The sequence below is a fragment of the Nipponia nippon genome, unplaced genomic scaffold (genome assembly GCF_047370975.1).
Source record: "Nipponia nippon isolate SJK-2023a ecotype South Korea unplaced genomic scaffold, ASM4737097v1 scaffold_4, whole genome shotgun sequence".
In the NCBI taxonomy this organism is placed as follows: Eukaryota; Metazoa; Chordata; class Aves; order Pelecaniformes; family Threskiornithidae; genus Nipponia; species Nipponia nippon.
The window spans coordinates 24943184-24963445 of NW_028262358.1; the positions used below are offsets into that span (position 1 = coordinate 24943184).

The 20262-nt window shown below is 41.8% G+C and overlaps 2 protein-coding genes across 4 annotated transcripts in view; one reads left to right on the plus strand and one right to left on the minus strand.

The window, feature by feature from the left end:
• The first annotated feature begins 205 nt into the window (after positions 1–205).
• ANGEL2 (angel homolog 2) lies at positions 206–17404 on the plus strand. Of its 3 annotated transcripts, none has more exons than XM_087774763.1 (9): positions 206–354; positions 2008–2429; positions 4593–4846; positions 7076–7145; positions 8196–8617; positions 9622–9748; positions 10420–10480; positions 12167–12330; positions 15301–17404. In XM_087774763.1, exons 1-9 carry the CDS (start codon positions 227–229, stop codon positions 15453–15455), a joined length of 1803 nt encoding a protein of 600 aa, XP_087630889.1. In that variant the 5' UTR covers positions 206–226; the 3' UTR covers positions 15456–17404. The 3 variants fall into 3 exon arrangements, with proteins under 3 accessions (XP_087630889.1, XP_087630892.1, XP_087630890.1); XM_087774766.1 differs by having other exon boundaries at positions 252–349; XM_087774764.1 differs by having other exon boundaries at positions 339–498.
• Positions 17405–17484: 80 nt separating this feature from the next.
• Positions 17485–20262, minus strand: part of VASH2 (vasohibin 2) — a 35363-nt gene continuing 32585 nt past the window's right edge. Inside the window, exon 7 of the mRNA XM_087774767.1 lies at positions 17485–20007. Within this exon, the coding sequence (XP_087630893.1) occupies positions 19938–20007 (70 nt within the window). The 3' untranslated portion in view covers positions 17485–19937. The remainder of the gene's footprint in view (positions 20008–20262) is intronic.

Consider the following 20262-nt stretch of genomic DNA (forward strand, 5'->3'; position numbering starts at 1 on the left):
CAGCTCTGCCTTGAGACCCTTTGACCCTACGGGGACAGATGCTGATCCCAGGGAGGAGACCGCGTATGGAAACTACTGCATTAGCACAGTGTTACATCCATTTAAAAGAATCAAAACTCTGAAATCAAGCACCTTACAACGCGCTTTCGCGGCGCTCTGGAGGTGCCCCCGGCGGGCCGCCAGCGGCCAAGACGGCTCCCAGCCCCTCACCCCGCCCTGCCCCAAGATGGCGGCCTGGCTTCGGCGCCAGGCCTCCCGGATCAAGTATGGCTGCGGGGCGCGGCGCCGGCCCTCGGACTACAAGTCCCAGGAGCGAGCGGGCGTGGGGCGCGGCGCGGCCGCCGCCCGTGCCGGGTAAGCGGCGGGCCGGCCGGCAGCGCAGCGGCGGCGGGCAGAGCTGGCGCTGCCCTGGGATGACCCCCTCTGGGGGTGCCGGGGCTGCGCGGAGCCGATAGCGGGGCCCCCCTGGGCCGGGCCCGCACCCGGGCCCGCCGGGAGGTAAAGGGCGCGGCGGGGGGTTGGGGGGGGCGCGGGGCCTCGGCCGGGCCCGGCAGCCGCCTGGGCGCCGTGGTGCGCGGAGCCGCGGGGCAGCCGCGGGGGGCTGTGCGGTGGCAGCCGGCCCTCCTCTTCCCCGCCGCGTCCCGGCAGCTGCCCGGCGCCCGCGGAGACCGAGGCGGCCTGCGCGGGGGCTCCCCGCGGCTGGCGTGGCCCCGGCGGCGTTGGAGCTGTCCGCTCATGGGGACCCCCACGCCCCAGCTGGGTGTGGGGGTACGGGGGAGCGGCCCGGCCGCTGCCGTGGGAGCAGAGCCCCCGGCCCGGCCCGGGGGTGATTGGCAGTCGCTTGTTTTCAATACCCGCCATTAGCCAGAGCAGGGCCGCGGGAAACAAAACGCAGAGCGGGCTTGGGGTTTTCCTCTGGCGGGTGTAGGTGGCTGTGGGGCAGTACTCGCCTGGGGCCGGGCTGTTAGGAGGGGAGCCTTTCTCGGCGCTTTTCCATAAAACAGGTGTTTGAGCAGGTCCTGGCAAAGGAGAGGCGCCTCGTCCGCCGGGCTGCCCCCTCAGGCCGGGCCGTGCCGCGCCGCCCCGGGGTGCGCTTTGCTTAGCTGTCTGGCGAGCTGCTTCTGGTGTGTCGCCGTGGAGCTGCTGTTTCAGGGCGAGGTGGTTGTGCTGAGAGCTGTGTTTAGGCTTATTCGCTAGGCTGAGTGGCAGCTAGGAGGTTCTCGCTCTAGTTTAACTTCAGGCATACCAAACATTGTTGTCTTTTGCTTGTAAGCTCAAAATATGCCTTATTTAAACAACGAGGAAGCTGAGGCAGATTGTCACTCAGCCATCCTTCCTGCGTTTTTGTTGAGACTCAGATTTTATTTTTTTTTTCTGGAAAAAAAGAAAAAAAAAAACACCTTATTTTCATGGCTTTAATCACTAAGCTGCAGTTTTCCCACCTGGGAAACAAATAAGAATACAAACTTGCTCTATAAGCTGGTGCCAGAGATGGCGTGAGAGTGAGTACCTCTGTTTCCCCGTCTTGTTGGCATTGTGGTTTGAGCCAAGTCAGTCGCTTTTTAAACAAATTTCTGACTGTTGAAGGAAAGGGGTTTTCTGATTCCTTACAAATAACCTTATTATAAAGTTAATGCAGCATGCAAAAATGACCTTTTGTAAAGGTCATTCCACTGAGCACTTGAAAGATCTGATGGTTGAATTCAACAAGGCAGAAAAATTGTAAATGGTTATTCAGATGGATAGAGTTTGGAAATTAAATGGCATTTGTAAATCTGAAGGGGAAAAAAGATACAAGATTGCTTTGTAAAGTCCCACTTCGCATATAATGTAGATAAAGGTTTAAATATCTTCTATGTATCTAAAAAGGTTTGAATATCTTGTATGTGTTAACTTGTAGAGAAAGAATATCTTGTATAAGTCATGACCAGGATGACTTGCATCTACAGTCTTCTGCAGGTGGATGTAGTTGTGTGCAAGTAATGAAACCCGTGCTTTCTTTGGTAGACACTCCATGCTGCCCCGCCACGTGCAGAGGCTGGGCAGAGACTGGATCGCCCACTGGAATGGTTCTCAGATACTTGCCTTGAACAGCCCAGTCTCCAGCTGTATGAGATGGGCCGGACAGTATCCCTGGGCCTCGTTTCCACTTCCTGCTCCAGTTGATTTCTCAGCAAACTGGAGACTCCCTCCATTTTTTGGACCTTGGAGACAATTTCAGAACTCTAATTGGCAGCTTGATAACTTCACGCAAAGTTCTTGTTTTCACCTACCTAACCCCAGTATGAAATCGGAGGGAGAAGAACCATTGACAAAGAAGAGAAGACTCAGTGGCCAGCATGATACTTCAACTCCTGAAGAAGAAACAAACTTCTCTAATCAGAAGGAAGCATTGTGTCTTTCTGAAGAAAAACATAGCAGCAAGAAAGGTAAATGATGCTCTTTGCTTATTTTTCTTGTTTATTTGTAATGCTAAACATGTCTAACAAGTTATAAGCAACATTGCCTGCACCTTTTGAGTTACGTTTTTTCTTGGCACCTCTCTCATAGAAAACACATGTCATAAAATGTTAGTTTTGTAACGCTGTTTAGTCTGTAAACTTGTATTTTGTGCTGTCAAACAGTCTGCCAGAACTAGGTTTGCTGTGCTTGGTGGTAGAACACAGTCAATTATGCAAGGGATTGCCCAGCTGGGAGGTCCCGAGCTTGGTTCAGACAACTGTCTCTCAGGTATTTGTTGCCAGATCAGATCTGTTAACTTGGGAACTCTCTTAAAGCAAAAAGATTTCGCTAAGTTACAGTAGGGCAGAGCTGGGCTGGCAGTTGTATAGCTTCATTCCTTATGCTGTACCTGAGCTCATAAGCCCTGCTGGACCTGAACTGGCTTCTTTCCGAGCCAGTTGAGTTATTTGTGACCTAGATAACTGAGAATTAATGGACTGAGATTTAATGCTTTTTTTGCTTCCAGTGTGATTGTGTGGGTTTGTTTTTACAACTGTATTCTACCACTGGCATGTTAGCGAGTTTTGTGTCAGACCATGACTGGTAGAGTAAACAGCAAATGTGCTTATCCAGATAAATACAATAAGAAGTGCAAAGATGTCTACCCAACTCAGTTAGAGACTTTCATGAAGCTTGGAAGTGTCTGCTTCAGCTTATTACAGATGTGATCTTCTACATAGCATCCAAATATTTTACTGAGTATTGTGGATATTTACAGTTTTGTCTACTGTGAAACAGATAGAGGGGCACAGTCAAAATTGGCCCCCTCTTGCATAAATCACTTCCTTAACAAAATAAACTGGAAGTTGTATTATGACTGAAAAGGGCAGCAACCCCAAAGGGGTTTTTGGACACAAATACCCGTAGAAACATCATATCCATCTTCAGGAGCTGAAGGAAGGGAAGTTTGCTTTGTGCCTTTATTGCCGAGTCCTCTCTCAACCCCCTTAGCAAGTACATTTTGACATACCTTTATCTCGGAGAGCAGTTGGCATTGTGGTCCTTCCTAGGTCCTTCCTAGTTATCTTTTATTCGCATATCGTAAGGTGGCAGTAATTAAAGATACCTGCTGAGGAGCAGTGTGGCCTCTCTCCCACTATAGAAACAGTACTTAAAGCCTTGCTGTATTCATTGCAAATACTAGATAAAGTCCTGAATAATGTAAGCACAGCGATGGAATTTACTGCCCAAATAGGGCAGACGCTAACAGCTATAGCTGCAGGCTGCCCATAGTTGATAGCACAGATAACTGGACCTTGGCATGCTCTCAGATGAGTTGGGATATAGTTGAAAGGCATCTTTGTTTATGAGTTTTGTAAGTGGAGAAATACATATCTGAAAAATAATTGGATGCTTAATGATGGGCAGATATATCCTTACAAACTTGGATATAATGATACTAATAGTAAGTAGGAATGGCAGAAAGGCAAGTAAGCCTTTTCAGAAGTTCTTGGTAATTCTGAGGCTTACCAGTTTTTTAATTTCTCATCCTCACTGAGGGAAATCAGGTTCATTATCTGTTTTGGGACCCCTGTAATGGACCCTGTTGCAGCTTATGGCTGAGTTTGTCAGACTATACACAGGCTAGCGGTGAACCCTTTGTTTGATTCCTAACCCTTTGTTAGTCATGGATAGGGAGATCAAGATGTCCATATGCTGCTCTAAAGGGTGTATCCCAGACTGACGTACCCCATCTCCACTGAGGAGGTAGTGGCAGAAGGTAGCACAAGACTATGTCAACAGACTGGGTTTGGCTTACCAGTTTGACAGCCTTTCTACAGGGAGCAGGGTGGTGTAGTCTGACCGCAACGATCTCCTTAGAACATGCCGGTTTCCTAATTTCAAAGCAGTTTGAAATCCACAGCATATAATGGTTTTGTGCTGTGTTTTGGGGTTTGTTTTGTTTTTTATTGATGCTTATATAAAGTTCATCTTAAACAGAGGGTCTAAATCACTGCTAATCAAATGAGCTTTTAGAATTGCTTAAGCAATTTAGAAGACAACTAGTTGTCAGTAGAATGATTTCTAAGAGCAGTAAGAAGTTGTATGATGTATTACATAACTTTTTCTGCTTCATCTGCTTTTAACAGGAACCGTCAAAAGACACTGGGAATATTTCTGTCAGCACAGTAGAACAATGAAAATCTTTGAAAATAAAGAAACCGAGCAAAGCAATACAGAAAGTGAGGCAACATTTGATTTTACAGTCATGTCCTACAATATCCTCTCACAGAATTTGTTAGAAGATAACTCCCACCTGTACAAACACTGTAGGCAACGGTTGTTAATCTGGACGTACAGATTTCCCAACATTCTACAAGAAATCAAACAGCTGGATGCAGATGTGAGTAGAAGATGAGCATGTGGATATTTCTTAAGACCTGGTAAACTGGAGTAGCAAATTCTTGCTGTTCTTTATTTTGATAGGTGGGCTGTCTAGTGAATCCAGCTGAGCTTTTAGTTACGTCATGCTTAATGATTTTGATTTATGCTTGTGCTATTAGTGTATTCTGTGCAATCTGAACTTACAGCAAAGGCAAACTCTACAGCACATGTCACTCATAGTTGCCTATTTTTTGTCCATAACTTCCTGGAATGGTCTTTTTGACATGACTTTGTTCTGCTGATACACTGCAATTTTTTTATAATTCCAAAACCTTCTTTCTTCACATAAATTTTTCTCAAGTCTGTGCCTAGAGCATGCTTGAGTAGAGTGCTGTAAATAAGGCATCGATCATAGGAACTGCTATCCTTGCATAGGCCAAAGGTCCACCTTTGTCGTGTTTGTAACGGTAGCTAATGATAGATGCTCGGAGTAGGAAAACGGGGTACCTTTCTCCAGGATAGTCTCAGCTTCTGGGACTGTACAACTTAGGAAGCTCTGGAGCTGGAGGCTCTCTTTAATTGCGCCATAAGTTATTTAGTGCAAAGGAAGTGCAAGATTGAATAATTGATCATATTTGCAAACACTTAATCTTGCACACCAGGTTTTTGTGGAGGAAAAACAGTATGCATGCACACAGGAGGGTCAAATTAAGGCAACCTCCAGAACTGGCATGTTCTAACTTCCAGGTGTGTGACTTTGTTTAGGTAGTAGTTACAACAAGTGTCTGTATACTCACTGAATCAAAAGTCCCTTTCTAAAATCTAGCTGCTAATCCTTCAGAGCCATTTGTTAGATCCGGTCATGGAGAACTTACAATCATGTCTGAATCCTTCATTTGGAAGGCAGTCTCAAATGTTTTATTTTTTTGATTGTATGAGGGCTGGAGTGATGAGACTGCTATGTGGATCTCCATTTTCTTGAGATTAATGTTCAAGGTTGAGAGAAAGGTGCAGGTGTTAGTAGCATTCATGTGAGACTGATGCAAACATATTCCCAGGTGTTCATTTCTCTCTTCATCTGGTACTCTGCTCCATTTGACTTGTCAACAAGCTTGCTGTTCTTTACTGAGACATAACTCTGAACTTCTGTTTATATTGGGGTCTGAAAAAATACCTTACCGTGTTCTTGGTTGGCTGTGGGCTGGAGATTAAAGTTGCCTTCAAGCTCTTCCTTTCTTCCTCATACATACATACAGGATGTATAAATTTATCTTTACAGTGAGATACGTTAGTGGGCTTTCTGGGAGGAGCATTGGGCAGAGGGACTCTGCCTGGTGCTGTTAGTGGTAACAGACAGTTCTCCAGCATGGAAGGGCTGGAGCCAAAGCCAGCCCCTCTAGCAAAGAGCAGTTCAGTTCAGGGTACTTGCTGAGCTCTGCAGAGCCACACAACGCAGCACTGGGGTAAAGAGGTGATGCCGTGTATTGCACGTGTTGCGTCATGACGAGCAGCTGCTCACAGACCCTAGTTGAGGCAGGCGCCCTTTGTGCAGTGGAAGTTCTTGCTACAGGACATAAACTTTTAACTGATACGTTATTTTGAACTGTCACCTTAAAGTGAAGCAGAGACTTCAGAATATTGCTTGAGATTTGGTTCTTTTTTGAGACCTTGAATGAGCTAGTGTCAGCTGGGTAAGCGAAGTCTGTTGCTGCAGTTCAGCAGGCAGTGCTAACTCATTATCCTTCACGAACTCAGTCCCTTGTCAGAGTCCCAGAGTGTCTGTAAATCTGTGTGTTACTGCAGCGTGCAGGGAGAAGGCTCCAAGATGCTCAGAACTCTCCTAATGGAGTATTTTGAGGTTGATCTTTGGTTCAGGTTCTCATAATATGGAAACCTGCTGTCCACGCTGTAGTTAATGAAAAGTGTGGCCTTGGCCTCTTCATCCCACCTCTCTGGCATTTATCCCTCTCCTAAACTGCTGAGAATGTATTAGTGGGCCACTACTTTGATTAAATTTAATTTCACATCTGAAAATGTATGTCTGTCTGAGAAAGGATGAGGGGAATTGGGGCCCTCTTCACAATCTTAAGGAGCATTTTCTATAGGAGAGTGAATCCTTTTGTCGGATTATGGAGGCAAAAAGCCTCTGAATTTTTTTTAATACCTATACAGACTGGCCAAGAGAGATATGATGTGGTAATATTTTGATGTACTTACTAATATCTTTTAATTAAAACTTTTGCCTTAGGTACTCTGTTTACAAGAAGTCCAAGAAGACCACTATAGAACAGAGATCAAGTCAAGTTTGGAATCCCTGGGTATGGTGAAACTCTTATGACCAATGCATTGTCTTCTCCCCTGCCCCAGTACTATTTTCTTCAAAAAAACTCCCTTAGATTGTAGAATCAAATCTCCTGCCATCACATGCAACAATGTTGTGTACCCCCTTTTATAAATTCAAGTGCTCTCTTGAAACCACGTTAGTGTTTTCTACCAGTATTCTGGTTGGATAGCTTTCCTAGGGTATGTTTTTTCTGGCTTGAAACCTTCCAAATATCAGCACTAAATTTTATCCATGGTCAGTTTGTATTCCTTAGTTTTTATACAAGTACTGTCAGTCAGCCTGAATAGCGCTGTCTTATCGCTCTGCTGTGTGAATTTATGGTAAGGAACATGCTGCTAGGGGTGTGATTCCATGGTGGTTTAAACTGGTCTAAATCTGTTGTGCCTTACACGTACTTCCAGTCCCAGGGCCCCGCTCTCTTCCTGGCACTGGTACTTGTCTGATGCCAGGAGGAGCCAGTTCAAGGAGCAGCACTGGACTGATACTTTTTTCTTTCTTGGTTAGTTGGTGATAGTCTAGCTCCCAGAACTGAGTGTTTGTACAGAAGACAGAGTAATGGCAGTAACGAATTAAATCTACTTGAAATTGAAACAACACTGTAAGGCCAGGCTCATGTGGGCAACTGAGCTTCCTGCTGCTGTACATGAGGATCTGGAGCTCTTCCTCTTCCCCTCTCCGCTCCCAGATGCGTGTCCTGCCCTTTCCTCTGGGCTAGTTCTGACACTCACTAGACCCTTACCCTGGTGAAATCCACCAGTCCAGCAGAATGCTATCCAGACTAATTTTACTTTCCTGGATTAGTTTTCTGTTGGCTTACTTAATTAACAGCAAGTGGCAGGAGCACATGGCCTGGACAGAAAGTCTCGTGTTCACTTTTCTGCGTGATCTTTACATAGTCTTTGGTACTTCAGACTGGGTGTTGCCTGCCGTGTGAGAAAAGTAGCGTGAGGCTTTTCTACTTTATTAAAAAAATAATTTCTAATTATACAATGGTATTTTATGTTTTTAATTGCCTTTCTTGCAGGGTATCACTGTGAGTATAAAATGAGGACAGGGAGAAAACCTGATGGGTGTGCTATTTGCTTCAAAACTTCCAAATTTAGCCTGATCTCATCAAACCCTGTGGAATTTTTTCGCCATGATATTCCACTCTTGGACAGGGACAACGTTGGACTGGTGTTGCTTTTGCAGCCTAGATTTCACTGTAAAACTAATGCTGCGGTCTGTATAGCCAATACACATCTGCTGTATAACCCAAGGCGAGGGGACATCAAGCTGACCCAACTTGCAATGCTCCTGGCAGAGATTGCTAGCGTTGCCCCTCAGAAGGACGGTACCTTCTGTCCAATTATCATCTGTGGCGACTTCAATTCTGTTCCTGGTTCTCCGTTGTACAGATTTATAAAGGAAGGAAAGTTAAATTATGAAGGACTTGCTATAGGGAAGGTAGGCTATGCTTTTCACTTCTCACAAAAAAAAAAGGTTAATGCTGATTAAAGAGAAATATTTAATTGAGTGATCCTACATGCTATAGCTTGGCTTGTGATTATTTCCCTTGCAGTACCAATCTTAGTGCCCTTTACACAGTCTGCAAAGCGAAAGTTACGGTGGAGTTACTAAAATAAGCTTGGCTATATTAGCTGTGCCTTACAGAATATTGTACCTACTTCTAGCATTCCGAAATTAAAAACTTGCAAACAAATTAATTGTTCTTGAAAGGTAGTTATCCACAGGATGATTTTATCACTGTGTTTTAAGTGTCCCAGTGTTTAAGTAGGATAAAATAACTACTTAATCAAATACCTACTGTGTACTCTATGGAAAGCTGACTCTTATTTTAGACAGACTTTCAATTACAGTGGCTAGAATAATTGTAAAAGCAAAAATGCAATTACATGCTGAACCTAAGCTGTTTCAGGTTAGACAGTTCTTGTTGTTAGCTCTTGTATGTAGCTGTTGGATGTGTCAAGTGCTAGTTAATAGAAAGTAACTGGAGTACATACAATGAGAAAACATGAAAAAATAGCCCCACTGGTGTCTGTTACTAGTGGGTTGTTGTTTCAAGCCCCGCTTTGACTTGACTTGCTCCCAGAAGAATAAGCATCGTGAAGATAAAGTAAGCGTCTGCTAGGGAGCTGTATATACTCAGTCCTCTTACATTGCTAAAAGTGTTCTTGGTAGTCTCTCAGCTTAGTGTCACAAGAACTATCTTGAAAAATTGGGTAGCTGCAAAAAAACTTGACAAGAGTAAACAAAGGAGGTGTACATACGGGGTGGTATTATTTTTTACAGAGATTTGACAAGCCATTGTAAAAGATGTATTCTAGGAGGCTGGGGTGTTTGTTTTTTTTTTTGCTGAAACTTTAAACTTTACAAAAAATGTCTGCTCATTTCAATTTTTTTTAAAAATCAGATTTCTGTCTGAAAAAAACTCATGTTGTCTTTTCTAGGTCTCTGGACAAGAACAGTTTCCAAGGGGACAAAGAATCTTATCTATTCCAATTTGGCCAAAAAAATTGGGTATTTCGCAAAACTGTGTATATGAAATAAAACAGCAACAAAAAGAAGAAAATGCAGGTCAGTTTCTAGGTTGATGAATTTTGTGGTCCTTGGAAAGTATCATTCAGGTAGCACTGAAAAACAGATGATCTGTTCTAGTGGGGGGGAAAAAAGTGAATCTTGAGCTTGCAAAACTTCCTGTTGGGCTCACCAGAGTGTAAAGTTATTTGTTCTCATAAGCATTTGCAAATTTTAATCTTTAGAAGATAATAGTTAGAAGTTGCCATTCGGGAGCTGGTGCATAATATTTAAACTCCTGTGTTTTCATCATGAAAGCCAGTTGTGCTGTGACAGGGAAAAGAGATGGAGGAATGTAGCATGTGTATGTAATGTGAACCCATGTTCTGCTTCAGTGTTTATGTATTATAGTGCAAGCACTTTATGTAGCAAGTGGGAAAAGCAAGTGATTCCCTGCTGAGTATTATTACATCTTTCATCCACCACTCTTTCTTTGACAGAAAAAAACAATTTTAAATGAATGGGACATAATTTGAAAGAGTCTTTGGAGGGGATCTTGCTAATGGAACAGAAGAATTTAATCCAGCTTTGAATTCTATCTTGCCTGCTGCAAAAAATAAGTGTACTTAAAGATATCTTTTTCTGTAGCTTTTCTTTTCTGTACCTCTTCAATATTGGTCTTGCCTACATCCTATTTTTAAATGTAAATTGAATGTATTTTTATTTTGCAGGAGAAAAATTGGAAGCGGCAAAACTGGACAACACTCAAGAGATTGTAATAGCATCTGAAAAGTATGTGTTGGGGGGAAAAAATGGAAGCCCTTGACTGGTTCCTAGTTTTGGGGGTTTGTTTTGGTTTTAGGCCAAACTTGTATCTGATTCCAGGCGTGGATACAAGGTGCTCACCCAACCCCGTCTGCCCATGTGGCAAAACATCATCTTCCATTTAAATGTGGAAAGGCTAATCAGAGAGCAACAGACTAGAACTGGAAATAACACATGGAGTGTGTGTTCTTGCGGGAACTTGCAGATATTATTTCAGAATGCAGAGGCAAGGTGTCAGTGCTGTTCAAGGGGTACTTTCTGTCTGCTTATTAAAAGAATGCCTTTGACATTTTTTGTCACTTCTTGATATGGACGGGACATTTTGCCGTGTAGTGACATCATAGGAAAGCTGTGAACTTCAGTCCAGTTGCAGAAACCATGTTTTTAAGGGGGGGGGGGGGGAATTCAACAAAAAAATCCCAGTGCTGTCCAGCTGCTTAAGTGTTGGCACTTCTCTCTCTTTTTACTGTTTTTGAGATACCAGTTTGCAGATGCTAATAAAATCCTATAATGCAATGTGAAATTGGGGTAAAGGAGGGAAAGGAACTGGAAAGATCATAAAATCTTCCTTGTCAGGAGTTCTATGGGAGAATTTAAGTTCTTTGATTCCCAGAAACTCAGAGTATTATGGGTTTGGTAGTACAAATCTTACTTGGATCAAAACATTTGCTCATTAAACTGAAGGAGGAAGCTACCGCTAGACTGCTGAGAAGGAAAATGTAACTGCTTTTTGAAAGGAAGAATATGTTTGCCTTTACCAAACTGGTAAAGGCCTATAAAGTAAGGAATTGCCCTAACTGTGTATGTGTGTGTTGTACCAACTGGCATGTTTGTCAGTCTTCTCTAAATCAGGCAGGTGGCATGCTGACGACTTCTTTTTTTTTTTTTTTTTAATTGCTTGGTTTTTAACCAGAACACATTGCAGCTGAGGTTTAACATGCAGCTGTGCCAGGTGAGGCCCGTATAGCTGAGGGGTGGATGATTTGCAGAGCTGGTAGGAGCAAATGGCAGGGAGGGAGGGAGGAGTCCTTTTGCTGAAAGGTGCAGTTTGCTTTCAGGTTTGAAAAAACAGGTGAGACAAGATGGGCTGAACTGAAGAGGAACAGACTGACATATGATGGGGAGAGACAAAATGGGAGCCTGAGTGGAGGAAAGAAGATTAGGCATAGCCTAACTTGAAAACACTTGACAGCTTTAGTTTAGGGGAGGAAAAAAAAAATAATAAAAATCTTAATTTCTGTATATGCTGAAGGGCCTGGTTAATGAGTTCATAGTTTGTTGCTTTCATACAAGCTGCTCTTGTGGATACTTCTACCCATGTGTCAGGGAGAGATTGCTGAATGAGGACACGTGAAATCTTACAAAGTGTAGGTGGAGGTGAAAGGTACGTATATTTAAAGTGTCAGTTAAGCCAGTTTTGATAGGCTCTTAGGTATCTGCCTTTTACTTGAAAAAGCTGCCTGCATTTTGCCTTCAGAGGTTTAGGCTGCTAACACAGAAGGCTATGGAATTGATTGCATGAGAGAAATGCTAGTTTGCACATCCAGATAATTAATTTTGTTTGTAACCAGAAACTATTTGGTATTTCTTCATTTGTTTATTATTTCTAGGAAAGATAAGAAAATAAAATTCTTTTCTTTGATTCTTGTTTAGGCTGTCTTCAAAATTGCAGCACCATTTTAAATTATCTTCAGTCTATTCTCATTACTTTCCTGAAACTGGGATACCAGAAGTAACGACTTGTCACTCCCGAAGTGCTGTCACTGTGGATTATATTTTCTATTCTGCAGCCAGTGATGATACTGCTGCCCAGCCAGGTAAAGAAACCAACTTGTAATTATTTTTCACAAATGCTAAATGGGAACATTTGGATGCTGTTCTAAGGGAAACGTAGTGATAATTTAATCCATATGAAGCACCTCAGAGGTTCGTGGCGGTGCTTTGAATGTCAGCCATTATCTGAGAAACGTGGCTGGCCTTGTCGACTCACCACACCTGGACTTGTAGTGCCACACAGGGCAAACTTTTTCACCCGACTGATCATTCCTGTAGTTGCCATCTCAGCATGGAGACAAGAGCTGAGGCTACAGAATAGCAGCAATGTAAGTAGCACCCGAGAAACACTGCTGTCAGTAACTCATGCAGGACCTTAGTGGGCAGACCTACAACAAAGCAGTATTTCCAATCAGCTAATCAGCAAAATGGTGAACGGCAATTTATGATGTGCATTAAAACTGATAAATGAACTGTTTCTTAGAAAGTTACTTTTCAGATAGTCTTGATGTAATGTCTGTGAAGTAAATGACCTCTGTGGCCTTTGCTCTGAGAGCAGTCACTTGCACATGCCCCGTTGTCACTCTCTTGATTGCAGTTGCAGCTAAAACTCACCAGATGGTGCAAGAAAGACACGGTACCTCTGCGGGTGTATTTCTTGCTGGGTGACAAAGTGCCATCCTTTACTGCATTTGTGCTCTTACCGTGGATGCTTCTGAGCAATGCGCTTTCCGTGTCCTCATTAGTTCTGTGCCTTGTGCCATCGTCAAAGGTCATTGCACGGTGCAGTGCTATCAGATAAATGGCTCTGCAGAACTCGGAACAAAGAAACCTGGATTCTGCTCCTGCTCCCACTGTAGATTGCAACTGATTTTTATAAATTGACATTGTTTTCAGTATGTGAAATGAAAATTCCAGGTACGAGGGATGAAGGTGGTGACTAGATTGTTAAAATTCATTGAGTCAATGCACAAAAGTGTCATTTGTCATAACATGCACAGTAAATGCTATCTTAGTGTAAAATACCAAATACAAAAGCTTCACAATACAGAAGAAAAAAGCTTTGACTGAAAAACTAGGATATGAGAAGTATCTAAATGACTTCTGAATGCTGTGTGATTTAATGGAGTGCTGTGTGATTTCAGAGTGCATCCTTGTGCAAAATTTAATCCTAATTCACCTGTTTGTATATTTTGTTGCACCATCATTGCCCCAGCAGAGCTATAGCACTTTTTTCTTTCTGCACTTGCTTTTCAAATAGATTCTTCACCCCACATCAGAGTACAGAATGGGACCAAGCTTGAATTCTCCAAGTAGTTTAAACTGGTATAGTTTTTATTCATTAGTTCTTAGAAACTAAGTAATAGTCTGGATTTTCAGTTTTCTGATGACCCGGGCCTCTGTATTAAAAGTTGCAAAAGTCTGAACAAGTGAGTACTAAATGTGGTCTAGGCTGGCTGATGGCTTTTTTCCATTTAAAGGTTGTTGGGTTTGTTTTTTAAGCTTTCGTGCTTTGGTCTGTGTCATGCCTAGCAAAGTACTTGGTTTGGTATCCAGGATTTGCTGTGAAAGCAGGGTTCAGTATCTACCTGAGTCCTGCAGGACTCAGTTTTGCTGGTTCCAGAGTGCTCTGAGCTAACATTAATCACTGCAGGCAGACCGAGCTCTCTGTAGCAACAAACTGCTCCTCTGTAGACATGCAGGTGCTGTGCCAAATGATAAATTTGGCTCAAGAGCGGGGCGGACGTGTGGTCTAGAACTACTGAGACATCTTTGCAGCAAAAAAGCTTTTCTTCAGAGCAGCAGTAAACAGCTGCTGGGTTGTTAGAGAACTGGAAAGCTGGCAGATGGTAAAGGAGTGAAGCTGTTGAACTATCTGAGGAGTTTAACAGTGGCTGGATAATCCTTTAAAATACGCCTGCTGGTAAGCCAGTACCAGGTTGAGCCAGGAAGTTCTGAAGTTGCTGATCACTTCCATACAGAAAATATTTTGTCAAAGAAGTTACAGCTGCTGTTTGTGCTGGTTCTGAAAGCACTCAAACTGCTCAGAATTGTCTTGGTGCTCTCAAAGCAATAGCTAGGGTTGCTGAATAGTCATCTCACTCAAGCAGATTAGCTTAAGAAGTCTAAAAGTTTGACACATCATGGAAGGGTCTTGTTCTCAATGGAATTTTTTTACCTGAGTTGGAAAAAGCTTGTTAATCTTTGCTGATGATAGTTTTCTGGTTTTTTTGTTGTTGGTTTTTTTTAATGAGGACACAAATATTTTAAGTATAGTGTCATAATAAGGTGTAATAGCAGTAAGGCTGTGAGTCATCTTCCCCTCTTCCATGAGCAATGTGGTGTTTCTTGTGTATGTGTGGTGGGGGATTTTTTGGTGGTGTGTTTTGTTTGTTTGTTTGGGGGGTTTTGGGGGTTTGGTTTGTTTTTTGGGTTTGGTTTTTTTTTTTTTGGCAATTACAGGAATAAGTAGCAGGAAATAATGAAGGAAGATCCCTTTCTTGTGATGAACAGTTAGTTAGGAAGGGAAATACCAGAAGGCTTTCATCCTTATGAGCAAGAGTTCCTGTATGACTTGCCTGCTGGAGAACTGTGTGCTTGAGGATACAGAAATAAAATATTATGTGAACCAGTAACTGTCAAAAGATGCTTAATTTTGCAAGTGTCAGCTCTGTTTAGCAATGCTGTTGTGCTAGGGTATGGGAGTGGATTGTGTGAGGCTTTTCCAGGCGAGTTACAATGAACAAATAAATCCCTTTCCCTTTCTACCTCAATTTATCCCTCTGCAAAATGGAGGGGTGGTGTCTTTCTGAGTACTTTGAGCTCTACTGATCATAAGTTCTACTGTGAGAGTAATAGTAAACAAGAATTTCTGAACTACCTTATTGGTGATTTTGCATGGAACAATAATGACTTCAGATTATTTCTGCCATACTGTTTTCTTCCTTCTGCATATGTATGAATGTGTGATTTTTAGCCCACACTGATGAAATTTCCACTTTTTTTTTAACCAGGAGCAGAGGATTCTTTTCATGGAGGTCTAAAACTTCTTGGCAGGCTGGCACTTCTAACAGAGAAAGATCTTTGGACTGTTAATGGTCTTCCCAATGAAAATAACTCTTCTGACCACCTGCCATTGCTGGCAGAGTTCAGGCTTATTGAACGGTAATATCCAAAGGACTTTTTGTGTAGGTAAAGTTACCTTCACCGTCTCTCTTCATGTGATTATTATTTTTTTTTTTAAAAGGTTAATTCAAGCACTGCTGGTCCGGTTTAAATAAGTTTGCATGCATGCTGATTTGTTAGTGTTGTGTAAAGTAGACTTTTTAAAGGTACTTTTTTTTAAATGTTTAAATTACTTTATGAAGTCTTTAAGGAAAAAAGAAAAGATTTTACATTAGCTTCCTCTTTGATAATGGAAAACACCTGTGCCAGTCTCAAAATGGCATTATTTTTCACAGAGATGCTGTAAATGGTTTTTATTGTAAATCATAGTAAAACTGATTATTCTCTAAGAACTGTGTGCTTCTTCAAGTAAAGGGGAGTGAGTTTGTGTGCATGCCATGCTTGATAATGAGCTGCAAGTAGTGTTTTACTACAAAGTTGCTCTGTAGACAGTTCTATCTAAATACTTTGGCAAAGGAATTTCCTGAGTTACCTAGAGTGTAGGCAGGGCAGAGGCTGCAAGATTGGACTTCCAAAAGAAGAGGATAGCTTTGCAGTAAGGCAAATGTTTACAATTGAAAAAGTTACTTCTTTAACTTCTAAAAGCTTAAATATAGGTGGCATTCACTGGAATCTTTTTTAAAGTATCTGAAATAAACCCAAGTTTAATGAGCATGAAAACTTACAGGAAACAATTGATCTACTATAGGGAAAAAAAAAATTGGTATCTTGAGGCTTCATATATATTGAACAACTGGAGGAAGTTGTTTTTTCTCCATTTAGTTATTAAAAATTTCAAGTTGTATACTGAAATGACAGATCCTGAGGTATTAGATGACCAAGATTTTATATTTACTCTTGTAATGCACTGGTAAACATTCTGTGCAAAATATGATTTACAAAATTAAAAAAAAACAAAGACTGCCTGAGTGGAGACTTGCAGGGAGCCAGGGAGGCTGGAAACAAGTCTTGTAGCTTGGTCAAACTACAAAGGCATATGTATGAAAAACTGACTTAAAAGTAACACTTAGAATTGTCTTTCAGTGTAGTGCTGGAAAACCTTGCACCCATGTTCCTGAAATCACATCAGATGCATTCGTCTCCCAGAAACACTTGTTTGTTCTTCTCCAGCCTAATTTTTGGGATTTTCATCAGGGTTTCCTTCTCCTGACTGCAGAATTACAACTGTGATTACTTTGTGCTTTGAGAATAATGCAGGAAGTACAGGGGTAGTAATTGCAAACCCAGTTGAATTGAAAAAGGATTTTGGTGTTACGCTGAAAAAGGTGACTACCTACTGAAATATTCAGCTTAAATTGCTTGGAATTTGGAAGGGGGCTATTTTTCTCAGAAGTAATTGTGACTGAGGAGCATTCCTCTACTTGTTAACAGTCAAGTTAATGCTACCTATTCAAGACTGGACTCTAGTCAGATACTTAAAATCAGACATTCTCAAAGCTGGAGCTGATAGATGCAAACATACTTAACCAGCTGCAACAGATTTCTCATACATACTGGTTACAGCTAAAAACATTGTCCAGCTGTAGCAACCTGTGTAGCCTGTTAAGAGCAAGGAGGTTTGCTAGCCTGGAGGGCTGTGCGTTGTCTCCATTGCAGAGAGAACTGTGCGACCCTAATGGTGCTGTCCTAGAGCACTGCGGGCAAAGAGGCTGCTGAACAGGGGAAGGTGAGTAATAGAGAAGTTCAGCCACTTAGAATAAGCTTTAACTTGAGCATCACTTTTCAGGCTTGTCTAAAGCCTCATCTCCTCCAAAGCAGAGGTTTCACATCAGTTCCATTCTCTTTTACACAGAGCAGCACTTATTTAGGCCACGCCAAACACCTAGTTACTTACAATGCCGGTTTGAATCTTAAGTTGTATACTAATTTAAAAGCAAATGCTTTGGACTTGCTGATCAATTGTTTCCATATTTGGCTTGTATCTGCTTTAGTTTGTTCCCATTTGTCCTGTCTTAGATGTTCTCTGGAAGAGAAACCTGGACAGAACAAAAAAATAACCCTAAGTCATTAAAAAAAAAAAGACTACCATGATATTTTATTGAAGTTTCATGCTGTGCATAAACATACAAGTGATTAAAAAACCCAAAAAGTCATGCATGTTTGCTACACTATTTGACCACCTTGCAGTAAGTTAGAACAGTCACTAGAACCACAGTTAAGACAAATGCCATTGTAAGCAACTTTCAAGAGAATATTTCAGCTGAACTTCAAAAACAAGAACCAAAAGCAATTCTTTGTCACGCACCTCTACAGCATTAAAGAGTTTCAGTATAAAAGTCTGAGGTTAAGAGAAAATAAATTGTGCTGGAGAATGGTAAAGACTATACACCAACCACCATTATTTGAGCTGAAGTAAACCATGGTTTCATAGAAGAAAACTTGCAACATATCAGATAGCTAACCTTGTGCTATAGGATACACCTGATCAAAGTAAGTTTTTCACATCATTTTACCCAGGAGAAATCTAAGGGATACATGGGAAAAAAAATTGTTTAGGTCACAAGACACTGAGCAGCACAAAGTTTAAAACTGAAACTCTAGAGCTGATATCAAATTACACAAGAATTTCTACCAAAAGAGTATTTCTCTCTCTTCAATTTCACTCCTGAACCAAAAAAAAAATCCTATTGTGAACACAGGAGTGGAAAAGTTTGCAGAAAGAGGGATGGGAAAGGCCTCCCTGTAATTGAGATGGTAATCTTGTATAAAGAAGTGTAACACAACACATTTGAAAAGTCTTCTTTCTAGACCTTCTGAAGTCTAATTAGTAGAAAGCCTTTTACCATTTGTAGAAGGCTGCTGCGTCTCGGTGTTGTCTTCCTTTCCTAGGTAGGTGAGATTCATTGAGCAATGAGGTCTGCATACAAGCGATCATCTCCTTCTGTATCCATTCAAGTGCTGGCTGATACAAGCATTCTAGGAGCTTAAATCATTCAATTTGAATAAGCATTATCGTCACTGTGTTACAATGTCCTGTCTTCATCAAGATCCCCAAAAAAGTAAGAGCCCAGGAGGGGAGGTACGCAAGGCCCACAGCAGTATCATCTATAAGCACAGCACAAAGGGTAGAGGCCGGACTTGTACAATAATCCAGTTTCTATTTAGGCACCTAATGAAATATTTTCAGGAATGCAGCATTTGAATGCTTCCAGAGGACTTCACTAATGCGAAGGGCGGACCCCAATGAAGGTCTTGCCATGTCACTTGAACGCTGCTGTCCATCACAGGTCCTTAGCTAAGTCTTAGAACAAAAGGACTGAGTAGGGAGGAAGCAGACAAGCTTGATTTTCAGCTATTTCAGATGCACAATTTAATTTATTGCTGAAGTTGTTCCAATACAAGCTTCCTTATTCAGGTCTGACTAAGCTGTTGTTACTACAACACATATAGGAAAAACTCCCTACAGCAGCATGGCAGAAGGTTAACTTCAGCCTGCGATCTGATCTTAATATAAGATGTCAAGGCATCACCATCTGAGACTGCTCAGCCTTTCAAAGACAAGGTTCAAAGTTACACACAAATGTTGAAAGAAAAGCATATAGACTCAGGTTAGTAATTCTGACCTTTTTTGCATTATTCCAGGAACACATATGAGAAACAAACTGACTAGTAGGTGAACACTTGTCTCTACAGAACAGCAATCTCTACATTTTGTGCTTCAGCAGTGTAATCCAGAAAGTCTAAAAGCTTGTGACAAAGTATAAAAAAATTCTGAAAGCTTAAAAATTCATTATTCATCAATTATCATCATTTAAAAAACCAAAACCTCATATTTTGCCTAATAAGATGTCAGTGTTTAAGAATACACTTGCATATTACTATTACTTAACATCTTTCAGCAACATGCACAAAGTAATAATATAGGTGGCAGTAAAACATCCAGTGCTGTTTTAATACTACCAGAAATGCTGGGAAACAGTACAAATTAGTTACAAAACAATTAATACTGATAATTTTGCATATCTGTTAAGTTTAGTGAGGTAATGTTGATACTTTAAAAACTCACACCACTTCTGCACTGCTTGTTTTTATTGCTGAATTAAATATTAATACTGAATGTGACCTTTTTTTTTTTTTAAACTGCACTGCACCCCAGCACATCTGAACACTAAGAATATGATTTCTTAGTTATCCCAATGCTACTACCCAGCACAACGCCCAAATTCAATTAATACTTGTGCAGGGAAATTGTATTCAGAGAAACTCTCACACCACTGGAGTCACCTGCTACATGATAGAGGGGAAAAAAAGTCTTATATCCTGCTAAACATAATTTTAGGTTCTCTTCACTGATGCCTTTTCTATGAATTGAAAGAAAATAAATACTGCCACAAAAAAAAAAATCCCCCCTTCTATAAGAGTCCACAAGTTAATAAATAGTCCCATTCCTTTTTCCTTCCAACGGAGTGCGGGTGAAGTGCAGCGGGAAGCACCAGGGAAGCCCTCTGTCCGGCGTATGGCTTTGTTAGATGCGGAGCTGGTAGCCTACCTCGTTGAGCGTAGCCAGTTCTCCTTTCTTGTCCACCACCGCAGGCCTGTGAGCAAAGGAGGGAAGAGGGCGCTGCTCACCAGCAATCCCAGACTGCAGTGCAGGAGCGGAGAGAGCAGTTGTCAAATCAGGAACGGTTTACTTCAAAATAGGACTGACTAGATCTAATTTTCTCATCATAAGCACGATCCTGCTGAGTTGTCACATCAACTAGTGCGATCAAGCTGCTCACGTGGTTGCCTCTGAAGCCAAGCACTGGCGAAAAACAAGTCGTCCCATCCTGGGGTCCGTGATCTGAGCC

Coding starts and splice junctions, on each gene's coding strand:
- ANGEL2 (XM_087774763.1), top strand. CDS start 227: ATGGCGGCCTGGCTTCGGCGCCAGGCCTCCCGGATCAAGTATGGCTGC. Junction 355..2,007: donor GCGGCCGCCGCCCGTGCCGG/GTAAGCGGCGGG, acceptor TTTCTTTGGTAG/ACACTCCATGCTGCCCCGCC. Junction 8,618..9,621: donor AAGGACTTGCTATAGGGAAG/GTAGGCTATGCT, acceptor TGTCTTTTCTAG/GTCTCTGGACAAGAACAGTT.